The 24,957-nt window shown below is 42.9% G+C and overlaps 1 protein-coding gene across 3 annotated transcripts in view; it reads left to right on the plus strand.

The window, feature by feature from the left end:
* Window positions 1–24,957, plus strand: part of MICAL3 (microtubule associated monooxygenase, calponin and LIM domain containing 3) — a 203,147-nt gene that overhangs the window by 84,622 nt on the left and 93,568 nt on the right. For 2 of the 3 annotated variants that reach the window (XM_073886980.1, XM_025851823.2), the window contains exons 4-16: window positions 1,589–1,705; window positions 2,124–2,225; window positions 3,131–3,286; window positions 4,283–4,383; window positions 7,333–7,590; window positions 7,938–8,053; window positions 9,063–9,189; window positions 10,166–10,262; window positions 12,502–12,649; window positions 14,704–14,900; window positions 17,486–17,598; window positions 17,890–17,952; window positions 18,436–18,609. In XM_073886980.1, coding sequence (XP_073743081.1) covers window positions 1,589–1,705; window positions 2,124–2,225; window positions 3,131–3,286; window positions 4,283–4,383; window positions 7,333–7,590; window positions 7,938–8,053; window positions 9,063–9,189; window positions 10,166–10,262; window positions 12,502–12,649; window positions 14,704–14,900; window positions 17,486–17,598; window positions 17,890–17,952; window positions 18,436–18,609 — 1,769 coding nt within the window. Of the gene's footprint in view, window positions 1–1,588; window positions 1,706–2,123; window positions 2,226–3,130; window positions 3,287–4,282; window positions 4,384–7,332; window positions 7,591–7,937; window positions 8,054–9,062; window positions 9,190–10,165; window positions 10,263–12,501; window positions 12,650–14,703; window positions 14,901–17,485; window positions 17,599–17,889; window positions 17,953–18,435; window positions 18,610–20,173; window positions 20,258–23,399; window positions 23,499–24,957 lie in introns of all 3 variants that reach the window. The other variant, XM_073886979.1, reaches the window with a different exon arrangement.

The following is a 24,957-nucleotide window of genomic DNA, read 5'->3' on the forward strand; positions in this document are numbered from 1 at the left end:
CTGGTGGTTCTTAAGTCCAGTGGAAGAAGCACAAAGCATGAGGCTCTCTCTAATGTGATATGATAGATACTCTACTAATATAAGAACAAAATGCTATGGGGACAGGACTGGGGAACAGTTTTAGAAGCAGCCTCCTAGTTTGGTCACCAATGGCAAGTCAGTAGTGAGATTCATTTGGTTAGGTGATTCTCATGAGGTCGACAGCTTGGATAACTCTTGGCTGTATTTTTGTCATCTCCAAGCTCAGCTTGGGCCTGTGCTTTTCTGAGATCCTATGGAGTAAATACAAGTCAACGCAGACAGTGATTTTCTTTCCATGACTGTTAAGTGGCCTATCTGAAGAGTGAATCAGAACAGACAATGTCTACATTATGAAGTTCCAGTCTTGTTTATTGATCATCGTTAATGATTCCAGGAGAGTCTTATCAAGGAACTTTTGTTCTGAGCTCCTCCAGATGTGTCCTGCAAATACATCAAACTGCTGAACTGTTTGCTCTTCGAAGTGGTTATGCCAGTTTATCAAACACTGGCCAACAGCTGCCACATTCCTTTGGTAGAGGAAGCGCTCTGCCCATCTGTTGGGCTATAATATATAAAGCATCTTGGAATCCAGTTGTCTGCAAATATTAAATGTGTGCTAGAATGGGATTTAATGAGGCTTTAGGAGTGTAGCTCAGAAGGGTGGTGGTTTTGATAAGCTGGGGGAAAGAACCGAGATGACTTAGATGAGGATTTGCACGTACCAGATTAGTCAGAGGCTGCAGGTGAGATTGGTCTTAAGAGAGGACCAAGGGTCATTTGATTTGTCTGGATTTGTCTTCCTTATGTGGGATTTGTCTTGGAACTGAGAGGGTCCTACATTAGGGACTAGATTTTTATCTCAGTAGGCCTGGGGCTGCTACTGTGTCTGACACTTGGTGGTCACTCATTGGACATAGAATAAATAAATAAATCTCACTGTGGTAATGATCAAGATTTTCACTCATTTTTGAGCCTCAGTTTCTGCACCTGTAGATCAGTGGTGGGAGGGGGAACAGTAAGAGACTAAGATTGGATTAAGGTTTCCCCTTCTCACTTTATGAGTGTGTGAAGATCAGGGAGGTAATAGGATGAAAGGGAGATGCTGTGGAATCTCAGGAAGTAGTGCAGCCCCTTTGTATCAAACTGGAAAACCCACCTGAGGGTGCACACATTTTGCCTTCTCTGGTAAGTCCCATGTCCCGCTGGGATTGTAGATTCTGCCAGATGACCGTGGCTCTGTCTGAATCGGGAAGATGGAAAAGAGAGTCTCCTGGTGGCCACAATCTGTGTTGTCTCAGAGCTTTTGGTTGTTTTGAATACCCAACCCAAGAGGTGGGAGTGGCCTTGCATGTCTTTCTAGAACATCTCTTGCACTGAATTGTATTTGCCCTTAAAAAAGAAAGAAAGAAGCTATAGAGCATGGCTTGGAAAATGTCTCCAGCTATAGGAGGCTTTGAGAATCTGGATGAACTGTGTAGGTGGCCAGGTGAGAACCTGAGCAGTAATTGCTGACTAGTACTCTCTTTTCAAGTGTGCCCTCACTAGTATCATCTTTTTGTTCCCCCAGGTATCCGTCAGCTTCAACTAATACTTTTGAAAGTAGCCCTGATCCTAGGCATTGAGATCCATGTCAATGTGGAATTCCAAGGTCTTGTACAGCCTCCTGAGGACCAAGAAAATGAACGTGAGTTGGATTGGACAAATGAAAGAGGGATAAAAGGGCATGGAGTGTGTGAGAAAAGATGAGATCAAGGGAGAAAAGTACAAGAATCTGTGAGTTGTTTTCAGAACTAGTGAAAGAGGTTTCTTCAGTTGTATATAGCCTATACCTTTCAAGGAACTTTTGACTTAATGAGGAGGCTTTGACATAGTATTAGATGTCGTAAACACTTGTATTCATTATAGCAAATCATGTCCTGGGGATCATTCTTTTGTGAGCCTTCTCCAAGGCTTCTTTATTTCCTGTGTTTTGTACCCCATGCTTTTATTCCTAGTGTTTTCAGTTTTCAAAACCTAGGGTTTTGTGCAGTTTGTATCTAGAGGTGTCTTAGGTGTATGAATATAGTCTGGGTGATGACCTTCATTTTGACTTTGGTCCACAGGGATAGGTTGGCGGGCACTGGTCCACCCCAAAACCCATCCTGTGTCAGAATATGAATTTGAAGTGATCATCGGAGGGGATGGCCGTAGGAACACCTTGGAAGGTATTGGTCAATGCTGCTTTGCCTGGTTCATTGCTATCTATTCTAACTGAATGACAGGCCCAGCCTTCCACTAGCCAACTGGTACTTGGGTTACTTCTTATAGGGCACTCTTTTTTTTTTTTGACTTTTTTTTAAATTTTTATTGTTATGTTAATCACCATATATTACATAATTTGTTTTGGTGTACTGTTCCATGATTCATTGTTTGTGCATAACACCCAGTGCTCCACGCAGAATGTGCCCTCTTTAATACCCATCACCAGGCTAACCCACCCCCCTACCCTCCTCCCCTCCAGAAACCTCAGTTTGTTTTTCAGAGTCCATCATCTCTCCTGGTTCGTCTCCCCTTATAGGGCACTCTTGTTAAGGCACTAGGAGGTAATTAATTGGTTGACACTGCAGGATTATATCTAAGTTTAGTAAGCTGGTGGCTTCCTTTCCTCTCTCTCTTTTTCTTTCTTTCTTTCTTTCTTTCTTTCTTTCTTTCTTTCTTTCTTTTCTTTCTTTTCTTTCTTTTCTTTCTTTTCTTTCTTCCTTCCTTCCTTCCTTCCTTCCTTCCTTCCTTCCTTCCTTCCTTCCTTCCTTCCTTCCTTTTCTTCCTTCCTTCCTTCCTTTCTTTCTTTTTCTTTCTTTCCTTTCTATGAACTCCCTTGCACTGAGTAGTATTCTGGTCAATTAGATTTCAGATTGTTAGTATGTGGGAGACTTTGACTTCTTTCCTGAAATTCATATATTTTTGGGCAGGTAAACACCTTATTTTCAGATAAGAATTGCCCTAAAATTTTCCCATTGATTCCCATCCTGCATGTTCCCTAATATCTTCAACAACAGCCCTTCATGTTTGAAGTGATCTTCCTTCTTCTCTAGCGAGCTGTGGTCACCTCTGAAAATTTCTTTCCTTCCAGGATTTCGCCGGAAAGAATTTCGTGGCAAGCTGGCCATTGCCATTACAGCAAATTTTATTAACCGAAATACAACAGCAGAAGCCAAAGTGGAAGAGATCAGTGGTGTGGCTTTTATATTCAACCAAAAATTTTTCCAGGAACTGAGGGAAGCCACAGGTTGGTGTAGATGCCTCCAAAGCAATAAGGATAGAAATTTAAATAACTACTTGTGATTTTTCTCTCAGAGGTTTTGGTAGGGTGGGTGATCATTGGCATTATTACTGTTGTTTGCCCCACTGCTCTTTCTATAGTGCTTTCCTTATTACTGTCTCCTCCTCTAGCATTCTTTATCCTCTTTACAGTGACAGGGCTGCTCTGGGCTTGGTTTTTGTTTGTTTGTTTGTTTTTAAGGTTTCATTCTGCCTTTTAGCAACTCTTCTCCAACCCTTTCCCCTATTCTATGGCTCTAAGTGATGGTGCTCAATGCAGTAAGCTACTGATTGGTAGGTTCTCTGGTTCTCTAGAACCTAACTTTAGATACTGAGTATACAGTCTCCTGGTGTTCCAGTTTGGACATGAAGTAAACCATGTGCTAGATCGGAATGAGATTGTTGTATGATAGCTTTTGAATAAATTAACTTATTTTGCTACCACAAAAATGTGCATCAGATTTCATTTCTCTGTTTTCTAGAACATGATTGCTTTCTATTACGTCTGTTTTTTAGATTATTGAATTAAAAAATCAGTAGTTCACGCTCTGCTTCTAGGCATCTAGTTATCTCTCCTGTTAAGAGCAGAGGTGATTCTCCCAGTTGCCTTGATGACTGTCAATGACATTTAACTTGAGAACTAACCCTGACCTCTTACTAGAAGTTAACCTTTCTTTTTCTTCCAGTCCTTCTATTTCTGCTTACTATTGATCATGGTTTTTAGGATAACTTAGGGTATCAAGTGAATTATAGAGCAGTGCAGGTATAAACACAGCTCCCCCTCTTCTTATGAACTGAATATGCAGGAAGTAAGAATCTGGGCTCAGACATCTCTTTATTTTCACTTTCTCTGCCCAGAGTGTTACAGCCCTGGTCTCTGAGGACCCATGTAAACTTTCTGGCTGCCCTAACGTACCTTCATTTCAGCAAGCCCCCATGTGACAGATTTGTTTCCTGGTTGTAGGTATTGACTTGGAGAATATTGTCTACTACAAAGACGACACACACTATTTTGTTATGACAGCCAAAAAGCAGAGTTTGCTAGACAAAGGGGTGATACTGCACGTGAGTAATGGATTTCTTTCAAACCTCTTTTTATGTTGTACTAGTTAATGTGACCACTAAGAGAAAGAATTTTATTGTCTGATGAGTTTTTCCTGCAAGGGAATGAAAATGAGCACCCAACTCATCTCCTAGAAACATGTACTCCTCTAATGTTTTTTTAGTTTAACTTCTAAAAAATCTTTTGTTATGGAAAATTTCAGATGTAAACAAAAGTAGAGAGAATCATATAGTGAACCCCCTTGTGCCCATTATCTTGTTTTAACAATTATCAACACGTGGCCAATATTATTTCAGTAGTACCTCACCCACTCCCCAGTCCTGCCATTGGATTGTTCTAAAACAAATCTCAGATAACAGTTATCGCAGATACTCAGTTTAATTTTAGGCGATTTGGTTTGTCGTTCTAGCTAATTCCACAAATGACTGATTAGTAGTTGGTTAATAGGTCGTCTTTTGGGAGAGGGTGGTAGGGGGAAGGGAGTTTGACCTGGAAGCCTGAGAATGGTTCTGGTTTTACTGCAGATATGTCTATCAGAAGTCTAGGGAACACTGGTTGGATCAGGGTATATTTAGACCTCTTCGTAAACAATGATGAGAGGTCTGGCTCAGCCTTTTTTCCAGGTGGATAATTGTATGACATTCCCTGAGACGAACAGAATATGAAATCAGAGAACCACAGGATAGGTGGTTCTTTAAAGAGAGTCTCTTAAGTCTTATTTGGTGTTCAGTCTGAATCAGAATTACTATCCCCATGTGATGAGCTGGAGAGAAGAGGCACCAGATGTGCTGATTCAGGCCTGTACAGTTCTTACCACAGACTCGTGGCTGAATTTCAGGGTGCCTTTGTCTCTGCAGGACTGAGTGATACTGTTGCTGTATCTGAGAGCAGTGTTGGGGGCAAGCCAGTGAGCACGTGCCTGCCGCAGAGCCTCTTCCCAGTCGCGGACCTCGGACCTCATAACTGTTTCTCAGCCTTGAGCTCCTTTATGTTATATAAGGAAACAGGACAGAGCAGTTTGTACAGCCCATCCTGCCAAAAACATAAGCAAGATGTACTTGTTTGGATGCTTTATCAATAAGAAATAGCCAGTGAACCCGGTGGTATACTTTGGGACTAAGTTAAGACAAATCTACCATCTTAGGCAGAACAGTGGTTATCAGTTGAAACTTGTTTTATTGTGCTTCACAGTTACTGCATTTATTTGTTTACTTATTTATTTATTTATTTTACAAAATTGAGGGTTTGTGGCAACCTGAACAAGTCTGTCAGTGCCATTTTTCCAACAGCATTTGCTCATTTCATGTTTCTGTGTCATAGTTTGGTAATTCTTGGCAATATTTCAAACATTTTCATTATTGTATTTGTTATGGTGATCTGTGATCAATGATTATAACTCGCTGAAAACTCCAATAATGGTTAGCATTTTTTAGCAATAAAGTATTTTTTAGTCCAGGTAGCTTCATTGTTTTTTCAGACATAATGCTATTGCACACTTAATAGACTATGGCGTAGTGTAAACATAACATATATACTGGGAAATCAAAAAAATTCATGTGACTGGCTATATTGCGGTGGTCTGCAACTGCAGTATCTCCAAGGCGTGGCTGTATGTAGGAGCAATCTAGAATGCCAAGACCTGATTTACTTTTGCTTTTTATTTATTTTTTTAGAGGGCAGGGGCCACGTTTCTGTGTGTGCTGCTAAATACTAAACCGGTTGTGGTCACTTACTTGAACAAACACGGTCTCAAGGACCAACTTGAGTATTTGTGTTTTGACCATTAACTTCTTGTAGTGGTAGCTGGAAGTACCATCAGAGTGACACTTGGAAACAAACCTTAGGCCCCACTTTAGGAGAATAAAGATTTGGCTCAGTTAGCCAGGAATCTCCAAAACAGCAAAGTTTTTCAGTCCTTTATGTGGAAAGCTGTTTTTCCTCTCATCTTTGTTTTTCTTTGTTGGTGGGTTTCTGTGGAGCCTTTCAGAATCTTATGTATTATTTTGAAAACCTCTGTTCCATTTTCAGTATATTTCTTCCCAGCCCCCTGGACTGCCATTGCTCCCACCTCACATCTTTTTGGCACTGGAGCTTTGGGGTGTTTCCTTTGGGTTTGATGAATTACACAATGCTGAGTATTTTGTGTGGTCCCATTTGCCAGAAGCTATTTGCTACCCAGAAGATAATGATCGCCAATATAACATAAATTATAAAATGCTTCTTCAGCTTAGAAAGTACCATCACATAAATTATTTTATTTGGTATTCAGAACAACTCCATGAGCTGGATTAGGCAAGATTAAAGAAGTATGACATGCTCCAAGTAAATGGAAACACCAGGCAGCAAAACCTGTGCTCTTTTAAAAACAGCCTCCCCCATGGGGCACCTGGGTGGCTCAGTCGGTTGAGCATCTGACTCTTGATTTTGGCTCAGGTCATGATCTCAGGGTTGTGGGGTCATTGGGCTCCATGCTCAGCAGGGAGTCTGTCTGGGATTCTCTTTCCCTCTCCTGTCTCCCTGCCCCCGTGCTCGCCCTCTCTCTCAAATAAATAAATATATTTTTTTTCTTTTTTTAATTTAAAGAAGGGGCACCTGGGTGGCTCAGTCAGTTAAGCATCTGCCTTCGGCTCAGGTCATGATCTCAGGGTTCTGGGATCCAGCCCTGCATCAGGCTCTGTACTCAGTGAGTGGAGAGCCTGCTTCTCCTTCTCCCTCTGCACCATCCCCTTCATGTGCTCTCTCTCTCTCAAATAAATAAATAATCTTTTTAAAAAGAAATAATTTTTAAAAAGAAACCGCCTCCCCCTTTTCTCTTTGGGTAGAAGACTTATTTTGGAAGATGAAATCACTTTAGGAAGAAGGGAAAGGCTGTGAAACTGGCTTACATCTGACATGTGTAGTGTGGCTCTAACAGGGCTTTTCCCTCGACCCTCTTCTCTCTCTGGAGACAGGACTATGCCGACACAGAGCTCTTGCTTTCCCGGGAGAATGTGGACCGAGAGGCTCTGCTGAACTATGCCAGGGAGGCGGCAGACTTCTCCACTCAGCAGCAGCTGCCATCTCTGGATTTTGCCATCAATCACTATGGGCAGCCTGATGTGGCCATGTTCGACTTCACTTGTATGTACGCCTCCGAGAATGCTGCCTTGGTGCGAGAGCAGAATGGACACCAGTTGTTAGTGGCCCTGGTTGGGGACAGCCTCCTAGAGGTGAGTGGTAAGGGTGGCAGTGCTTTATAGTAGAGGCAACTAAGGAAGCAGTAATAATTAGGAACAAACGTGAATATCCCAGGTTGTAGAATGAGTGTCTACAACATTGTGCAGCAGAGGTAGACTCCCTGCAGGAGATATACCAGGAAGTAGGCAAGTTGCTAAGTATGGATGGAAGCTCTGCAACTTCTGTGATTTGCTCCTCTACCAGTTTATGAAGTGGGAAAGCCCAATATCTGAACAGTTGCCAAAAAGTACTGTCAAGAGCAAACTTTCTTTCTTAATTTAGTTCCTCTCTATTGAAAGGAAATTTATTTTAATTCTTTTGTTTTCTGTCTCCTTCATAGCCTTTTTGGCCAATGGGAACAGGAATAGCTCGAGGATTTCTAGCTGCTATGGACTCAGCCTGGATGGTACGAAGTTGGTCTCTAGGAACAAGCCCCTTGGAGGTCCTGGCCGAGAGGTAATGGGAAATATCCAGGGATCCCTTCCACGAGAAAACTGGGAGTGATGAGTGGTTTGCTCCTCAGGCAGAGTACATGTTTTCTTTCTTCTCCCTCTCTCACTCTTTTTCTTAATTAAAGATGTTTTCATATTTAAGAGAAGAAAAGCAAGATATTGACTAATAAAATCATAGATATGTAAAGACTAATTTAAGTGCACTTCTTTTTTTTTCCAAATTAGTTACTGACAGATGGTATCTGAATTTTTGTATTCCATTAAAGAACAGTATCTGATTCATTTATGACAGTCACATGAACAAATATATAAGCATAGTACATTAAATCTTCCTGTCCTTAAAGTAGAAAGACTTACGCCAGTGAAATCAGTGTGGTAGCAGGGGACATACTAACATAAGAAAAGAAACAAGAAGTGACTTTAAATTCAAAAGAAAACCCCAAACTGCTTGTAAACATTTCTCAAGCTTTTAAATGTCAGATATGTTAAAGCAGATTATTGCAAAAAAGGTAAGAATCCTAGGATTTGTTTGCTAATAAAGAACAGATGCCTTGACTAGAAAACGAGAGAAATATAAGATTTCCTGGGTGTAATTGATGGTTGATAGCATTTTAAGCCTGTTACCTAAGGTACTCTGGGCAAGTTTGGTGGCAAATGCTTTTTTCATCTGTGTTTTTCTTAAAAATTAAATACTGGCCTACTTGAAAAAACAAAACAAAACAATAAATTAGTTGCCTTTTAAATTAGAATCAGGCTTTTTTAGCCCAGCCCACCACAGTGTACTTGCTCTTGCTACTGGTCCTTAAACAGTCCAGTGCCTGTGGAATCACTGGTGTGGTGGGATTTGGAGCAAGGGCTGATGTAGGTTTGGAGAAAAATGGTCAAGGGTGAGGATTTGTCATATCCTTCAGATTATTCAGGACACTGTCAAAAAATAGGAATATTATGAAAGGAGAGGGAGATGTGCATGGTGATTTTCACTGCTCTGACTAAATTGTTATATGTTCTTGCAGGGAAAGCATTTATAGGTTGCTGCCTCAGACCACCCCTGAGAATGTGAGTAAAAACTTCAGCCAATACAGTATCGACCCTGTCACCAGATATCCCAACATTAACATCAACTTCCTCCGCCCGAGCCAGGTAAGAGCCTTCTAGCCAGTTATCTACACCTGGGCCCATTTTCAGGATGGATCAGGCCTCTGAAACACTGAAATGTGTCTAATAATACCATATACACACACTTCTTTCATAATCCAAGTAGATGTCTCCCTGGAATGGTATCACTTTCCATCAACAGATTGAGCAGCTAAGGGAGGAAGTTGTTGAATGACTTGCCAGAAGAGCCCATGTGACCAAAATGGTGGATCCAGGACTTTTTCCAGGGCTTCCCCATTCAAGCTGCATGTTGTAGGGGAGAGAGCACTTGCTCACTGCTCAGAAAACGGGACTTCTTGCCACCAGTCACTTTGACATGGACATGTCATCCCGTCTTCTCTGAACCTTAGCTTCTTCATCGATAAAGTGGAGATAATAGTCCTGCTATTCACAGGACCATTGTGAGGGCAAATGAGATTGTTCACTTGAAGGAACTTTGAAAGTCAGGATGCTCTCTGCAAGTTAAAGATACCATTGGTCAGTTTTTTTGCGCTGCTGAGTTATTTCCCACGATGTCTAAAGCCTTATAATTGCATTAAGAATGACATTTGACAAAGCGCAATAATCCCGAAGAGCCCAACAATTTTTAGAAAGCAGCCCATTCAACATATTTGCCTATGTACTTGGGTAATTTTTTATTCACTTTCTGCAAGTTTCTGGCTTTAAGCCTTCTATATCCTTTATATAAGGGGCCCATGAGACCTGCTGTCAATGGGCAGTATTAATGGTCCAATAGTGACTATCAGAGGGCCCTCCTTGGCTGAGTAGCTAATTTTTAGCACAATTTTTTTTTACACTAATATGTATTTATTTGTATGTAACCCCACCACATACCAGAAAGGATTTAAAGGTCATTGTCTTTATCTGAACTTTGCCCAACCTGCTATCTTAGTCTTTCATTTTGCTCTCAGATGGGAACTTGTTGCATGGTGTTTGATTTTCCTTCTTAACTTTCTGCCAGGTGCGCCATTTATATGATACTGGGGAAACAAAAGATATTCGTCTGGAAATGGAGAACCTGGTGAATTCCCGAACTACCCCAAAGTTGACTCGCAATGGTGAGTTCTGGTAGCGACCTTTTAAATGCAAGTAACCTATTCAGAGAAATTCATACTTACTCATTGAGCTGTTAGTGCACACAGTACTGTAAGGCAGTGGTTCTCAACCAGGGTTGATTTTGCCCCAGGGGACATTTGGTAGTGTTTGCAGACATTTTTGATTGTCATGACTAGGGGAGGGTGCTGTTCGCATCCAAGGACACTGCTAAACCTACAGTGCACAAGTCAGCTCCCCACAACAAAGAATTGCCCAGCCAAAAATCTCAGGAATGTCAGGGCAAAACCCTCAGCCTAAGGTTTTAGGAGGGTATAAAGAGAAATCAGGTACAAATGCTGTTGAGAGAGAAAGAGAGAGAGAGGAAGTGAGTGCACACACACCAACTAAGGTTTCTAGGGGAAGCTTTAGGAAAAAGCAGTGGCATTTTTAGCTGAGCACTATGACATTGCCGGGATACAGTTATAGAGATAAAAGCCATTCTGTATTTTGTGTTCACTGAAGGACCCCTGTAGATTTTTTTAAGAGGAGAGCAACATGAATATACCTGGTCAGCTACATGTAAGATGGGATGGAGAAGGGAAATGCCAGACGCAGGGCCACTAGTTAGAAATACACTGTAGCAGTCAAGCTAGTGGTGGTGAAGGCCTGAATCTGATGCTGATGTTGAGGATGGACAAGGGAATGGAGCATAGTTAGAAGAACTCTGACTTTGGGGCCAGGTGCAACTGGGTCTGAGTCCAAGCTTTGCTATTTGTGAAGTGTGTGGGCTAGAAGAGGATATTTTGCATCTGTGAACTTTGGTTTCCTTGTCTGTAAAATGGGCATAAGAAATAGTTACTTCACACTGTGGTGACAAATGGCAGCCATTTTGTCATTGTCATTATTAATTATGTGAGTGAGAGTGTATTAAAGAGCCAGAATCAGTGGGCATCAGCAGTTTGGTTGCATGGGTCAAGAGATGGTTGCAGATGATGCTGCCATCAGCTTGGACAAGGAAGTGGGAGGATGAGAAGGTTTGGGTCTGTTTTGAGTTTGACATGTTATTGGATTGTCAAGGTGAATTTCACAACCAACAGGCAGTTGGAAACATTTTCATCTTTCTCCACTCGGGTGTCATCTACTTGAAAGCAGACAATATACCTTTGTCACTATCATTTTAGAGCCTGGAATATTGAAGTTGCCCAGTACATATTGGATTGATGGATGTACAGACTTGGGAGACATCTGAATAAAGTTAATTTCTGAAGTAAATTTTTGATTTATGATGATAACAGCAGGAGTGTTTCTCTGTATAATTTTAGAATACATTTTCACCAAAAGACTTAAATGAAATAGGATTTTTATGATATGCAGTTTTTATCTTATGTTCCCAAATCAGTAAATGACTTCATACAAGGTTAGACATTTCCAGCTGCCAAAGGTAAGAGAACAGACGTTCTTGGACACAAATGGGAGTTCACAGATTCTTCTAAATGCTCCATATCAGAGCTCCTCTGATGCAATTAAGAAAAACGGACTTTTAGAAAGGCCCTTTGTGTTCAAGAAGACACAGCAGCGAACTGGAAAACATCCAAGTATTGTGTTCACTTTTTTGTGTTGTTGATGTGTTCACTTTTTCAAGATGTGATCATTTATAATATAGAGTGCCAATCCTGGCCGGAAGGACCGTTCGGGTCTGGGGTCCTTGGCTTTGCCAGTGTAATCCTACAGTTTCTTCATTTGACAAATCGCTCTATACCCTGGAACATGTAAGAGTGGGCTTTGCTTGCTATTGGTTTAATGTGTTGCTAGAGAGAATGGACTCTTTTCTGCTCTACTCCTCTCAATATTACTTTGAAGGGAAGGAGATACCTCAGCTAGCTGCCAAGCTACTCTCCAGGGAAATCTTAGACCTTCTGCAAGTGAAGGTGACAGCTCAGTAGATGGCGCTCTTCCATCTAAGTCAGTATCCAAGAGTGCTGCCAGGACCCTGGGCTTTAGCATGAACAGATCCAGATCATCCCTCTTGTGACTTATGCTGTTAGGGGGGCTGGCATTGACATCAGAGTCTGGGTGAATTCTTACCTACCTAAAATTCCACTATCGTGATACCAGTTACATAGCTTTTTACTTTTGAAACAGTGACAACTATTTTGTTCCTACTTTTAGTAATTTTTCAAACTGGATATGTGTACTACAAAGAGGATCCTACATCAGTGCTACCAAGTGACCACACTTCTGATAATTTTTTTGTTGTTTTAGAGTCTGTAGCTCGTTCAAGCAAACTACTGGGTTGGTGCCAAAGGCAGACAGATGGCTATGCAGGGGTAAATGTGACAGATCTCACTATGTCTTGGAAAAGTGGACTGGCCTTATGTGCGATCATCCATAGATACCGCCCTGATCTGATGTAAGTTGTGACAAACTTTGTGTTTCATTTTGTATTCCCTCAGGACCTCAGAGTATTTTGCTGTTAGCCAAATTTTATATTTTTATCTAGAATGAGATACATAGCAAGATACTTTTTTCTAAAAGGCAGTGATTAATTTCAGTTTAGTTATATTTAAAACTTCTGTCAAGCATCATGTAGCTGAATCCAGCTGAGGTTTTAAAAATCACAGCACTCACAAGGTCAAAAACTGGTTTTAACACCCACCTGGGCCTATTAACATCACACAAAGGAAAACTATGTTTATTGGCCCCAGGTTGAACTCTTCATTTCGGCCAGCTATCTCTCAGATGCTGTTGGTCATAAGGAAAACCTCACTAGAACATTTGGCTGGCTGAAGGCAAAAATATGTCACTACCAGCAAAACAGAAAACAGTGAATACTTAACCCGATTTATCATAGTTCATTGGTATTATCTCTGTTAAGAATTGCGCCTTTTGCAAATATACTCTGCCCAGGCCCACAAGATTCAGGCCACTTTACCCACTTATATCAGTGACACCTTCTCTTTTGGCCATTCTTCACTCACCTAAATGCAGAATCACTACAATAGGATGACCCCAGGTCAACTACAGTGACCAATGCACTCAGATTTCCCCCATAGGCATTCATTACCATGGAAGCCAAACAAGAAGATCCAGAAACAGAAGAAAAGCCTGTTGAATTATTTTGGCTGCCTGTCTTTTTATCATTAGGGCCCAGATTTGTGCGTTTGCTTTAATGATTGCTTAAGGGAACCTAAGAAACATAGTTCCTATTTATATTAGGTTATAAATTAATGAGGCAAGAGCTACTAGAAACAGCCCTACATATAGTATGCTTTAGGAATGGGAATTTCTGATTTGTTTGGATAAAGTAAGTGACCTCCAGTGCTTCTGTCCCTTAGCTAATGCAGAGGTTGGCAAATGGTAAGTGAAAGTAAGCCCCCCTCCCCCCCATCAAGAAAGGACGGGAGAGGAAGAGGGAGTAGTTTCAGAAGGATGGTGATGAATGGCACAGAGTGCTTTAGAAGAAGACTGGGTGAGTCTGTTCTCTTCCAAAGGGAAGTCAGGAAAGAAAAGGAGATGGAGGCAAAAGTAGCTGAAGGGAACCTAGCAGGTGAGGTTGGGGGGTGGTAAAGGGAGAAGGCTGCCTGCAGAAGGTCTAGGGAAGTTCTGTGTAACAGAACACAAAGCAGTGAGTAGGTGATTTGGCACTGTTTAGACTACACTGACTTCATTCAGGATGAGGCCTTCCTGGTTTAATAGGCTTAATCTATAGAGAAAAGGCATTTAGAAAAATGAAAACCTTGGTACAGAGTCAGTAGTAGGTTAACACAAAATAAGGCCTGCCCTGTTGATCTGCAATCACTTCTTAAAGAAGAATACTATCAGTCTTTACTTGATCGAATGGCAAGAAGTTTGAGACCCAGTGGGAAGTGTTTGTTAATTTAAATACTTGGGAATACTCAGGAAGTTTAGCAGTGGAAAAATCTTTTGAGGAAGGTTTTGGAATTTCCCTTCAAGTAGAAGGCTGAATAAGATTACCAGAGCTGATGTAGTGCATCAACAGCACGTCTGGTCCAAATGACACAGCGAGTGATAGTCCTAGGCCTTTAGAAGCAGTCTGATCCAAATTGGATATTTATCATTACTGAGCATTAGTTTAATATGTACAGGTCACATACAAGGTACAAGAGGATATGTAGTAAAGATAGTTCTATTCTTGAGCTTACCTTTTAGTAAGAAATTTATGTTATTGGGAAAATGAGAGTAGTTCAACTTTCCCCCCCTTTTTTCCTTCCTGAGTAGATCTTTAATCATTTCTTCTCCTTGAAGATGATTTGCATTTTCTTAGTGAAAGGGAGGAGACCAAAAGGTGAGATGAACAGGTTGGCTGTCAGATTGCGGTGATACCCCCGCACCCTGGATTGTAGCTGAAAGACTAAGAAATGATGACGACTCCACTGATACTGTGTTTTCTGGCTTGAGGACAAGCAGCCCTTGTTGATATGTTTTTCTCATTCTGTTTCTTAGAGATTTTGATTCTTTGGATGAGCAAAATGTGGAGAAGAATAACCAACTGGCCTTTGATATTGCCGAGAAGGAGCTGGGCATTTCTCCCATCATGACAGGCAAAGAAATGGCCTCGGTGGGGGAGCCTGACAAGCTTTCTATGGTGATGTACCTGACTCAGTTCTACGAGATGTTCAAGGACTCACTCCCCTCCAGTGGTAAGGGCTGGTGGGCACTGCTGTGGAAGGCCACCATTTCTTCTTTGTTGTTGCCTGGCTTTTCTTTCTTCTAACCATGTCCTTCATCAGTACCACCAAAAGCAAACCTGCGCTTACTCTCTGTTGGCTGTCTGGGTAAGGCCCTAGCACTTTGCTCCATTATTTTTTCCTTCTCTACTAGTATATTCTTAGCCATTCTTTCTTTCCCCAGACTTTCTCACTGAATCTATAAATATGCAAAAATCATTCCTTTGCAAAATGTTTGCCTTGACTCTACTACTTTCTCATACCCTTTCTCTCAGAACCAGGCTTCTTGAAAAGTAGTTAGTACTCACTAGGACCTCTACCTTCTTTTTTTTTTTTTTTTTAAAGATTTTATTTATTTATTTGACACCGAGAGAGCGCACACAAGCACAAGCAGGGGAAGCAGGAAAGGGAGAAGCAGGCTTCCCATCAAGCAGGGACCCCGACGCGGGGCTTGATCCCAGGACCCTGGGATCATGACCTGAGCTGAAGTCAGCCGTTTAACGGACTGAGCACCTGGGCGCCCCAAAGAGCCATCATTTCTTAAAATATTAACTGGAGTTTCAGTTAAGAAAAAAGTGGCAGTAGAGTGTGGAGGGAGTGTGGAGTTCCTTGGTCACATACATTAGAAAAATGCTACCTTATATTGTTCCCCCTTAGAGAATCACAGTGTACCTTAACAAGCTAAAGGCTCTGAAAGATCCTGAAGTAGTTAAGCTCACATAATTTTCTGTAACTGGACATTTCCCAAACTTACTCGGTCATTAGACTATTTCTCCAAGTAACAATAGCATCACAAAGAACTCCTCCTCTGTGAAACTTTTTTTTTTTTTTACAACATAGTGATTTGATAAGTTTTTATATTATTATTATTATTATTATGTTAATCACCATACATTACACCATTAGTTTTTGATGTAGTGTTCCATGATTCATTGTTTGTGCATAACACCCAGTGCTCCACGCAGAATGTGCCCTCTTTAATACCCACCACCAGGCTAACCCATCCCCCCACCCCCTCCCCTCTAGAACCCTCAGTTTGTTTTTCAGAGTCCATCCTCTCTCATGGTTCGTCTCCCCCTCCGATTTCCCCCCCTTCATTCTTCCCCTCCTGCTATCTTCTTCTTTTTCTTTTTTTTTAAACATATAATGTGTTATTTGTTTCAGGGGTACAGGTCTGTGATTTAACAGTCTTGAACAATTCACAGCGCTCACCATAGCACACACCCTCCCCAGTGTCCGTCACCAGCCACCCCCTCCCTCCCACCCCTCCCCCACTCCACCAAAACCCCCCCTTATTCCTGAGATTTAAAAAACCTCCTGTCAGTGAGGACCTCTACCTTCTAAGGCATAAACTTTGTAACACTTTGCAACCCAGCTTCTTTTTTACTGCTCTGCCAAAACTGTTCTCTACAGTCATGAAGAATCACCAAATCTGCATTTCTTTTCTCGTTTTGCACCACTCACCCACTTGGCTTTTCTGCATTATTCAGCACTATGGAATTGTGTCCTTTCCCTTGAAATTCCCTCTTCTCACTGGCCTCTCTGGTCCTGTACTTGTTTGCTTCATTCTCTTTCTTCTGTAACTGCTCCTTCTCTGGCTTCTCTCTCTTCTCCAACCTTTTAGTGTTTTTCCGTCTTTGTTTGGCCCTCAGCCTGCTGCCTCAGTCTACCAGAATGCTACCAAAAAAATATTCCTGTTGTCATTTATTGTCCCTGGAGTGAGTATGCTTTAGAGTGTTGACCATGGTACCCAACCTGGATTTATTTCCCAGTAGTTCCACCTGTTTGAGCTTAGGCAAGTTACTAAATTTCCCTGTGCCTCAGTTTCCTCATTCGTAAAATGGTACATATTTTATGTACATATAACATAAACCTGTGATGTGCTAAGGAGAATGTTTGACAAACAGAAGCATTTAATATCAGCAGTATAGTATTAGTTTCAGTTACTTTTAAAATTACTATTGTTACTAATAAAATTTTGGAATCCACAGAGTTTGTGGTTCTCCAGTATCTTCTAGCCTATGTACTCTTATAGATGTCCATGGCTTTTTCTGACCAGATATGCAGTTCTTACAAGAGGAATCCACAACTCTAACATCAGTATACCTATTCAGGGAGAGCCTTCCCATTATGTGCACCTAAGTACATGGGGTCTGCATAATCAAAGGCAATGACCCTAAGCTATATACCCTTCCTCCCTTTCTCCCTCTACCTTGAAATTTTTATCACGAAGGTGAGGCTTTAGCAGTCTGTCATAACTAACAATCATAGGCAGATTCCAACTTTTGAAAAGGAAAAGTGGAGGGTTTTGTGACCGAAGTGGATTAGAAGAAAGAGTTGGTTCTGTTAACATGGATGGAAAAGAGAAAGGTCAACATCCAGACCATAGTGTACATTTCCGTGGTGGAATTTCCTGCTGAGTTCCTCTTGCTTTTGTCAAAGCAGATGGACCTTTAGAGTTTTCTGAGGTTCTGTGAGCCTCCTGCAAGGAGTGTAGTTCTGGTCAGTACTTTGAAGCCCCCTCCAGGGCTGTGCTCAACATTGCTTCCTGTTCACAGAGGCCCTGGACCTGAATGCTGAGGAGAAAGCAGTTCTTATAGCCAGCACCAAATCCCCCATCTCCTTCCTCAGCAAACTTGGACAGACCATCTCTCGGAAGCGTTCTCCCAAGGTGAATGGAAGAGGTTTGGGGGGCACCTGGGTGGCTCAGTCGGTTACGCGTCCGCCTTCGGCTCGGGTCATGGTCCTGGGGTCCTGGGGTCGAGCCCCGCCTCGGGCTCCCTGCTCCGCGGGAGCTTCTCCCTCTCCCTCTCCCCTGCTTGTGCGCGCGCTCTCTCTCTCTCTGTCAAATAAATACATAAATAAAACCTTAAAAAAAAACGGAAGAGGTTTTTGGCCTGCTACGAACCTAAAGGCGAGGCACGGCGACGAGGATGACAGTCGCCCTCACCCCTTGGCACAGGACAAGAAGGAGAAGGACCCGGACGGCGCGGGAAAGAGGAGAAAGACCAGCCAGTCGGAAGAGGTGAGTGTTGCCGGGGTTCGCTGGGGGGTCCCACTGAATTGCCCTTCCGGGCTGAAGGCCACCTCCGAACTGGTGTTGCTGGATCTTTTCATATTCATTTTTATGAGAATTTCTGTGGGCAGCTGCTTTTTCAGTGGGCTGTTGCTTTTGTTCGGTGTTTCGGGGAGCGTCTAAGGAGCATACACACACGCGCACTAGTGCTTTCCTCTCCCCTCAGAAGTGCACGTTTGGCCGGGGGCGGTGGCTTCCCTGAGAGAGGACAACACCAGCCCAAGCCCGAGTACCTTGTTATACTGCCCCATGCACCAAAGCCTTGCTGACTGCACGTCGATATTAGAACCTTGAAGAGAGCTGTTAAGCTTAACCTAAAGCAGAAATAGCAGCCACCATGCCAGGCACTGGCTTCACTCCTTCTTTGAGGGAAGGGCATTTGTAGGGGGCTCCTCTAACCAACGCTGGTTCTCGGGTGTTGATGTTTGTCAGGAGGACGTGCCCCGGGGCTACAGAGGAGGAAGGCCCACACTGGTGAGCACTCTGACAGACAGGAGAATGGATGTGGCCCTTGGCAATCAGAACAAAGTGAAGTACATGGCGACCCAGCTGCTGGCCAAATTTGAAGAGAATGCACCCCCACAGTCCACTGGCATGAGGAGACAGGTAAACCCCACTTTGTATCTCACCCATCCACGCTTGGTCTGGCCATATAGGAAGGAGGGGTCTTCCCAGTCAAATGAAGTGGGATGGGGTGTGTCTCAGCTGAGCACTCATGCGCTCAAGACTATGTCTGGTTTTCTCTTTGTCTGACTGTGGCAGAGAAAAGCATTTTATAAGCTCCTCCTATGTTTTCAGCACTGCTTTCTCCTTACCATTCATGTCTGAGGTGTCTGTGGCAAAAATTCAGAAGAGGGATTTAAAGTTTTATATATATATCTATACATATTTATATGCTCCCATATGTGCAGACATATTTGAATTATAGAAGAGGTAGATACGTATTGAGGAAAATCCTGGAGAAAATAATAAAGGTAATCAAGACACCTCTAATTCTGTTAACATTTTGTTATATTTCTTTCTAGTCTGTTTTCAGTGCATTTTTGTTTTCATAGTTGAGGTCATTCGGAATATACACTTTCTGTTCTGCTTTGTTCACGTAACTTTGGGCATATTCCCATGTTGTTCCAAACTCTACAAGCATCTTCCAATATGTGTATGTACCATGCTTTTCTTCACTCTTCCTCTAGTGTTGGATGTTTTTGTTGTTGCTCATCTTTCATGACAAAGTACAAAGATAATAAATGTTCTTGTGATAAATCTTCTTTGTGTGTTGTGGATGGTTTTCATAGGCTATCCTCGAACTAGGTCAGGAGGTATGAACATTTTAAAGAGTCGTCATGGATACTAACTTGAGAGTGCTAGACAGGAGCATTTGACTTGAGATGTCTTTGCTGGGTCTCGTCCCTCCTCTTGCTTGTAAGAGGAGGGGCTGGATTTGGAGATTAACACAGGAAGTTTCTTATAAAACTCCCTAATGACCTGAGAGAACATCCAAAGGAAAGGAAGGCCATTCTTTTTATTCTTTTACTCTCTTTCTTCAACTTTTCCATACATATCAGCCATTGTTCTGAGGACCAGGGGTGGGGGGGTGGGGTGGTAATGACTTTGCTTGGAATCTGGCCATAATTAACTTCTTCTCACATTTAGCCTTTGGTTATTCATTTTTACACTCCAATCAGATGTATTGTGGCTCATAGAGAGGAATAATAATATTCATTGGTAGACATCTGAGGTTGCCCGGCAGCTCTAGCAACCACGGGATCTGCCCCATCTCAGGAGATCTGGAATGCTCTCCATGGGAGGAAGTTTGCCCCTAAGGGAAGGTTGTGTTCGTCATTTTGAGTAGAAAGATTAGTTTTCCAAACTAGAATTAGTAGTTTAGGTTCAGAGCTTTGAGCTAGGGAAGAGGAGAGTGAAAATTACAGCCTCTGATTTCCTCGTTTTTTCCTTTCGCATTTACTTTTGGTTTGTGGGGTTGGGGTATTTTGTTTCCTTTGTAAGTGTAACTTTCTAAGAATTAATTCTGTGTCTGCCCCCATTCCCCGCTCCTAGATGCGTGTCTGTCCACCGTGAGTATCGTTTTTGTGTCTTCTCCTACTTTAATGTATTTTATTTTGTTTTGTCTCCATGTCCTGTCCCCCACCCATACTTGGCCTGTGTGTCACAGCCGACACAAGAGCGTGGGGTCAGCCAGCCGTCCTGCTGCCTTCCTGAGCAGGGTCACCCTGCTCCCACCCCCCAGTGGAAACAGGTAAAGGAGCTGCCCAGGGACCAGAATGGGTACTGCTTCCCTGGGCCTTCCCACCCTACTCATCCCTCTGCTCCAGCCAGGGCTGAGGCCTACACTTTAGAATCCTAGCTCCCAAGGCCAGGAAGATTCTGTACTCATTTGAGTAGCAGCTCTAGGGAAAAGTTTAACAGACAGTCCTGATTGTATTGCATGATTTGTTTAACTCCTTGGGATTTGAGAAATCAGTTAAAAGAGTAGGTGGTTAATGTGGTTTTGAAACTAGCTGAAGCTCTGTGGGAAGTTGTTCCAGATACCTTAGCTTCTCCAGTTTTACCACCATAGCCTTTGTCCCAAGTTGACTTTTTTGCTTACATGTGTCCTTGTAACTAGTAGAGGGAGAATCCTGAACTCAGCAAGGCTGAGAATTGGGGCATTGGAGCATTTCACATTAAATAGGAAAATGTTAGCCAGGAAATATCTTGAACTGTGATTTTTATTTGTTTCAGACCCTTGACAAAGATGAGCATGGGCATTTTCTTGGCGTTTTGTCTCCATTTAAAATACTCCTTGAAAATTTTCAGTAGTTTTTACAGGATCTCCTAGAAAGCTGCTTCTAAGCAGTATTGGATAGGACAGAAAGAAGTGGGTGGAGGGATGGCACCTCATTGATAATAGGAAACCCATCAGAAGGATTGGGGCCTCTACTGTATTTTTTCCCAAGTCACACTTGAGCAAGTTCCTCCTCTGTGAGTGCAGCCTGGATTCTCTGTCTTGTGGTTTGGTATCATCTAGGACTAAGATTCTGAGAGGTCAGGTGAGCTGACCCTCGATTTCTTCTTGTGCTGTCGAGCGCCAGCTAGTGCTACGAGGTGCTGGGGAGTGGCAAGTGGATTTTATTTGAATTACATTCAGGGCAAAAGCTTCCTCTTTAACCTCTTTTAAATTAAATAATATGCCACATTGAAGGCAGGGCCCATGAGGCTGAGATGGAAGCCGGGGAGCAATGTCCAAACTCACAACAGAAGCCAAGCTGCTGCTTTCTCTGTTTTTGGAGGAGGTCTTCTGGAAAACAAACAAACAAGACTCATTGGAAAATCCATTTTATTTCCTTACCCTTTGCCTTGAAGTCTAGGTGGAGTGTATGATTTGAAAGGTAATTTTTAGTTGAGGATCTGCTGAAGGAGAAAATGAACTCTAAACTAGATTCCCCCAAACTAGACTCTGACAATGTTCAACAAAGTCACCTGAGATAGGAGGAGCAGTGGGGAAGGGATATCAGTTGTAATACGTGTAGTGGATGAACAGATGACTTTAACTGTCATGTGCCCAGAGCAGCTTTGGGTTGGCTTGCTGGGAAGTCTCAAGGGTAGTAAGTGTGACCCGAAGAGCCTGGCTCGGCCAAGCCTCTGTTCTGGTGAAGACTGGCATATTAGCTCATCACCTGATGGATCATCAGGAGCTTGGTGTTTGTGGGCCTGCTTGTGTTTCCCCTGTTTATGAAGTATCTGGCCTCTGACCTTGTGCGGGGTGCTACATGGAGACATAACAGCTAAGTTGTCTTCTGGGTAATTTATGATCACAGTCAATGAAGTAGAATATAGGTAGGGTCTATAGGCAGCAGTCAAACCTGGGTTCTGTGGAGTGGGCACCAGAGATTACAGTTGGAAAGAATATCTGGGTAGATCTTAGTGAAAAACCATGAGCAATGAAAATCCTATTAGATCATTGCTATATAGAGTTGGGAATTGTAAATTTACTTGGCTGTCAAACAACTGTAAGTCACAGTTAACGTGTAATTTTTCCTCAACACTAAATCAAAGATGGTATCATGAGTCTTGGCCCTGTAAATTTATCTCCTGAGAGAACAGGAACATTCTGGTGCTCCAGAAACATGGGAACAGAGGCACTTCAGTGGTGTACTCCAGTGGCCCTCTGCTTCTGACATCCTGACGATGGCTTTCGTTAGCTCCCTTTAGGAATGAGAGGGGGCTTACCAGTGATACCTTGCCGTGACTCACTTTTTGTTTTTCTTGAAGAGGTTTGGATTGAGGCAGGAGGGTGTGGCAGGCACAGCAATCAATGGTGGCTGAGTTGGCGCAAGGATCGGTTTTAATTTAGGTCATGGTATGGAAGAGGGAAAATGAATAACAACTTTGCTTACCAGTGACTTCTCTTTTTTACCTTCCTGTGTAAACACTTTGGCTCTTCCCTCCCCACCCTTCTGCCTTTTGATCTCAGAAATGTGTCCGGCAGGCAAAGTCTGCACATTAATCAGCCTTGGTTTGGAAGTAAATTGTCATGAGAGGTTGGAACACAGGGGGTCTGTATCCCGTGGCCTCACAACCTCCACAGCTTTTTCTCCCTCCCAGGCTTCATCTGTGTGCTGCCCCACATGGTCATTTGGGGCATGAGGAAATGGAGGATTCCTCTGGCCTAGAAACAAGTAATTGTTTCTTAAGTACTGAAAAGTTCTCTAAATCACAGATTCACAGGAAGGGAATACAATACAACAGAGAGGGGCAAAATGGGGAAATAATCCATGAATATTTATGGTGTTCGGTTAGTGACAGATGTACTTATATTCTTATATTCTGTTTCCTGTACTTCCTTGTATTTCCCTGGTGGTTTTCCAGAACCTTTTAAGTGCGCTCGAGGGGCTGAGAGGGAGGCCATGGCAGGGTGTTGTCTTGGGCGGGCCCTCAAGGAGAGTGCCACTTTGCTGCTGGTGGGTGTACAGGTGACTGAGCGCTCGGGAGGTGGTCACCACATTCCCCTCATGATGGTTGGCCTATGTGCCCTTTCTCTCTACCTACATCCTAGCTCATTTCTTCTATCCTTAACTTCCCTGATAAAACCAACAAAGGATATATCCTTGATCCCTGGCATTTAGAAAGTGTTACACTGCAAGTTCTGCCCCAAGACCAGCTACAGATACTACCCATGTGGTCTGCACTTACCAGATAGCACGAGCACGAGTATGGCCTGGAAGCCAGCCGCCAATTGTGACAAGCTGTCCTCCCTGACCATACAGCCATTGCTGTGGAGGATGGAGAGGCACGGGAGGGATGGCTTTGGTGAATGCTGGTTAATTCTTCCAGATCCAGCGTAAACATGGCCCCTGTTTCACCAATGTTCTCTCTGTTTGTGTCTGTTGGCGTAAAAGCGACGGGAAAAGGAGCATTCTCGGACCTGCCCCAAAAAAGTGATCACACTCTCTCCTCCCCCTACTCCACCTCCCTGTCGGGCGCCTGGCAGCCAGCAGGTGATCTTCTCTGCATGCTCTGTGGTCCTTGTCTCTGTCTTCCTGCCTGCCTGCGTAGGTGGCTGGGGTAGAGACCAAATCAGGATTCCCTCTTTTCAGAGCTAACAATTAAAAAAAATAGAAAGACCAGGGGCGCCTGGGTGGCTCAGTCATTAGGCGTCTGCCTTCGGCTCAGGTCATGATCCCAGGGTCCTGGGATCGAGCCCCTTATCGGTCTCCCTCCTCTGCAGAAGGCCTACTTCTCCCTCTCACTCCCCCTGCTTGTGTTCCCTCTCTCGCTGTGTCTCTCTCTGTCAAATAAATAAGTAAAATCTTTAAAAACAACAACAACAACAAAAAAAACCAGAAAGACCTTTTGTAGCAGAAGCAACCTTATTGCTACAAATGAACAATTCCTGATCAGACCCCAGGATAGCACATAATACATTCAAACCCTAGCTGGTTTAATCTAGCCCCACATCATAGAAAACAACTATGAAAGCAGAGACTAAAACTGTATTTGTCACAGATGCACGGTCCCCAAAGCCCTGGAGAGCAACACATTTTTTATATAACCTCATTTAAAGCAGCCACTTTTGTCTTGCTACCCAAGGAGATATAATTAAGATGGGCTTTTGGAAGCCTTTTATAGGGCCTCACTTTATGAATTTGGTTCCTTCTGATTTGGAGAGCCCTGCTCCTGGCTTATCCAACTTGTGCCAGCAAACACCTGCCCTTCCCGTCTACCCACTCACACTCCAGGCAGATCATTTGAAAAATGCTTTATAGAGCAGTTAACCACAGACATGATTAAAGAGGACAACAAGCATACTTATATAAAGTATATTTATAGAACATAAATTGACCTTTGTAGGATATCCCTATAAAATAAGATACTAATTTTAAAGGCAGGAACTATGGAAAGATATTTTCTCAACCAACATGGCCTATTTAAAAGGTGACCCCTTGTAATGTGTCTGATTGTTAAAGACCCATACTGTGTGCCTGGGTCTAAGAACTGAGCCACTGTAGGGTTAGCGATTATGCTATGCCTTGTCTCTACATAAGAACTAAAACTTAGATCCAGGTGGTGTTCTCAGTTCTTGCTGTGTTATCTCAACCACTTCTCACAATAACCCTACAAGGAAGGTACTATTATCACCTCCATTTTACATATGAGGAGACTGAGGCATAGGGTAAGGAGGCCAAGCACTTGGTACAAGTTCACACAGTAAGTAATGGAGCCAGGAGTTGAATCTGGGTGGTGTGACTTGAGCCCAAGCTCTGGCCTCATCCTGCCTGTGGAGACAATATGCCTGCCTATGGGCCACATTACAGACTTTGGATTAGTTTTTCCACCAGTACACAGCCATAAGATGAATCCTCAGCAATAATCCAAAGAGTGATAAGAGTAGCCTTCCCTTCCCTCAGGTGATTGCTGATAGTGGTTTCCTCAGGTCGGTGGAGGCAGCCATATGCC

Source organism: Callorhinus ursinus, unplaced genomic scaffold, assembly GCF_003265705.2.
Source record: "Callorhinus ursinus isolate GAN/ISIS: 27379988/994484 unplaced genomic scaffold, GSC_fseal_2.0 scaffold74, whole genome shotgun sequence".
In the NCBI taxonomy this organism is placed as follows: Eukaryota; Metazoa; Chordata; class Mammalia; order Carnivora; family Otariidae; genus Callorhinus; species Callorhinus ursinus.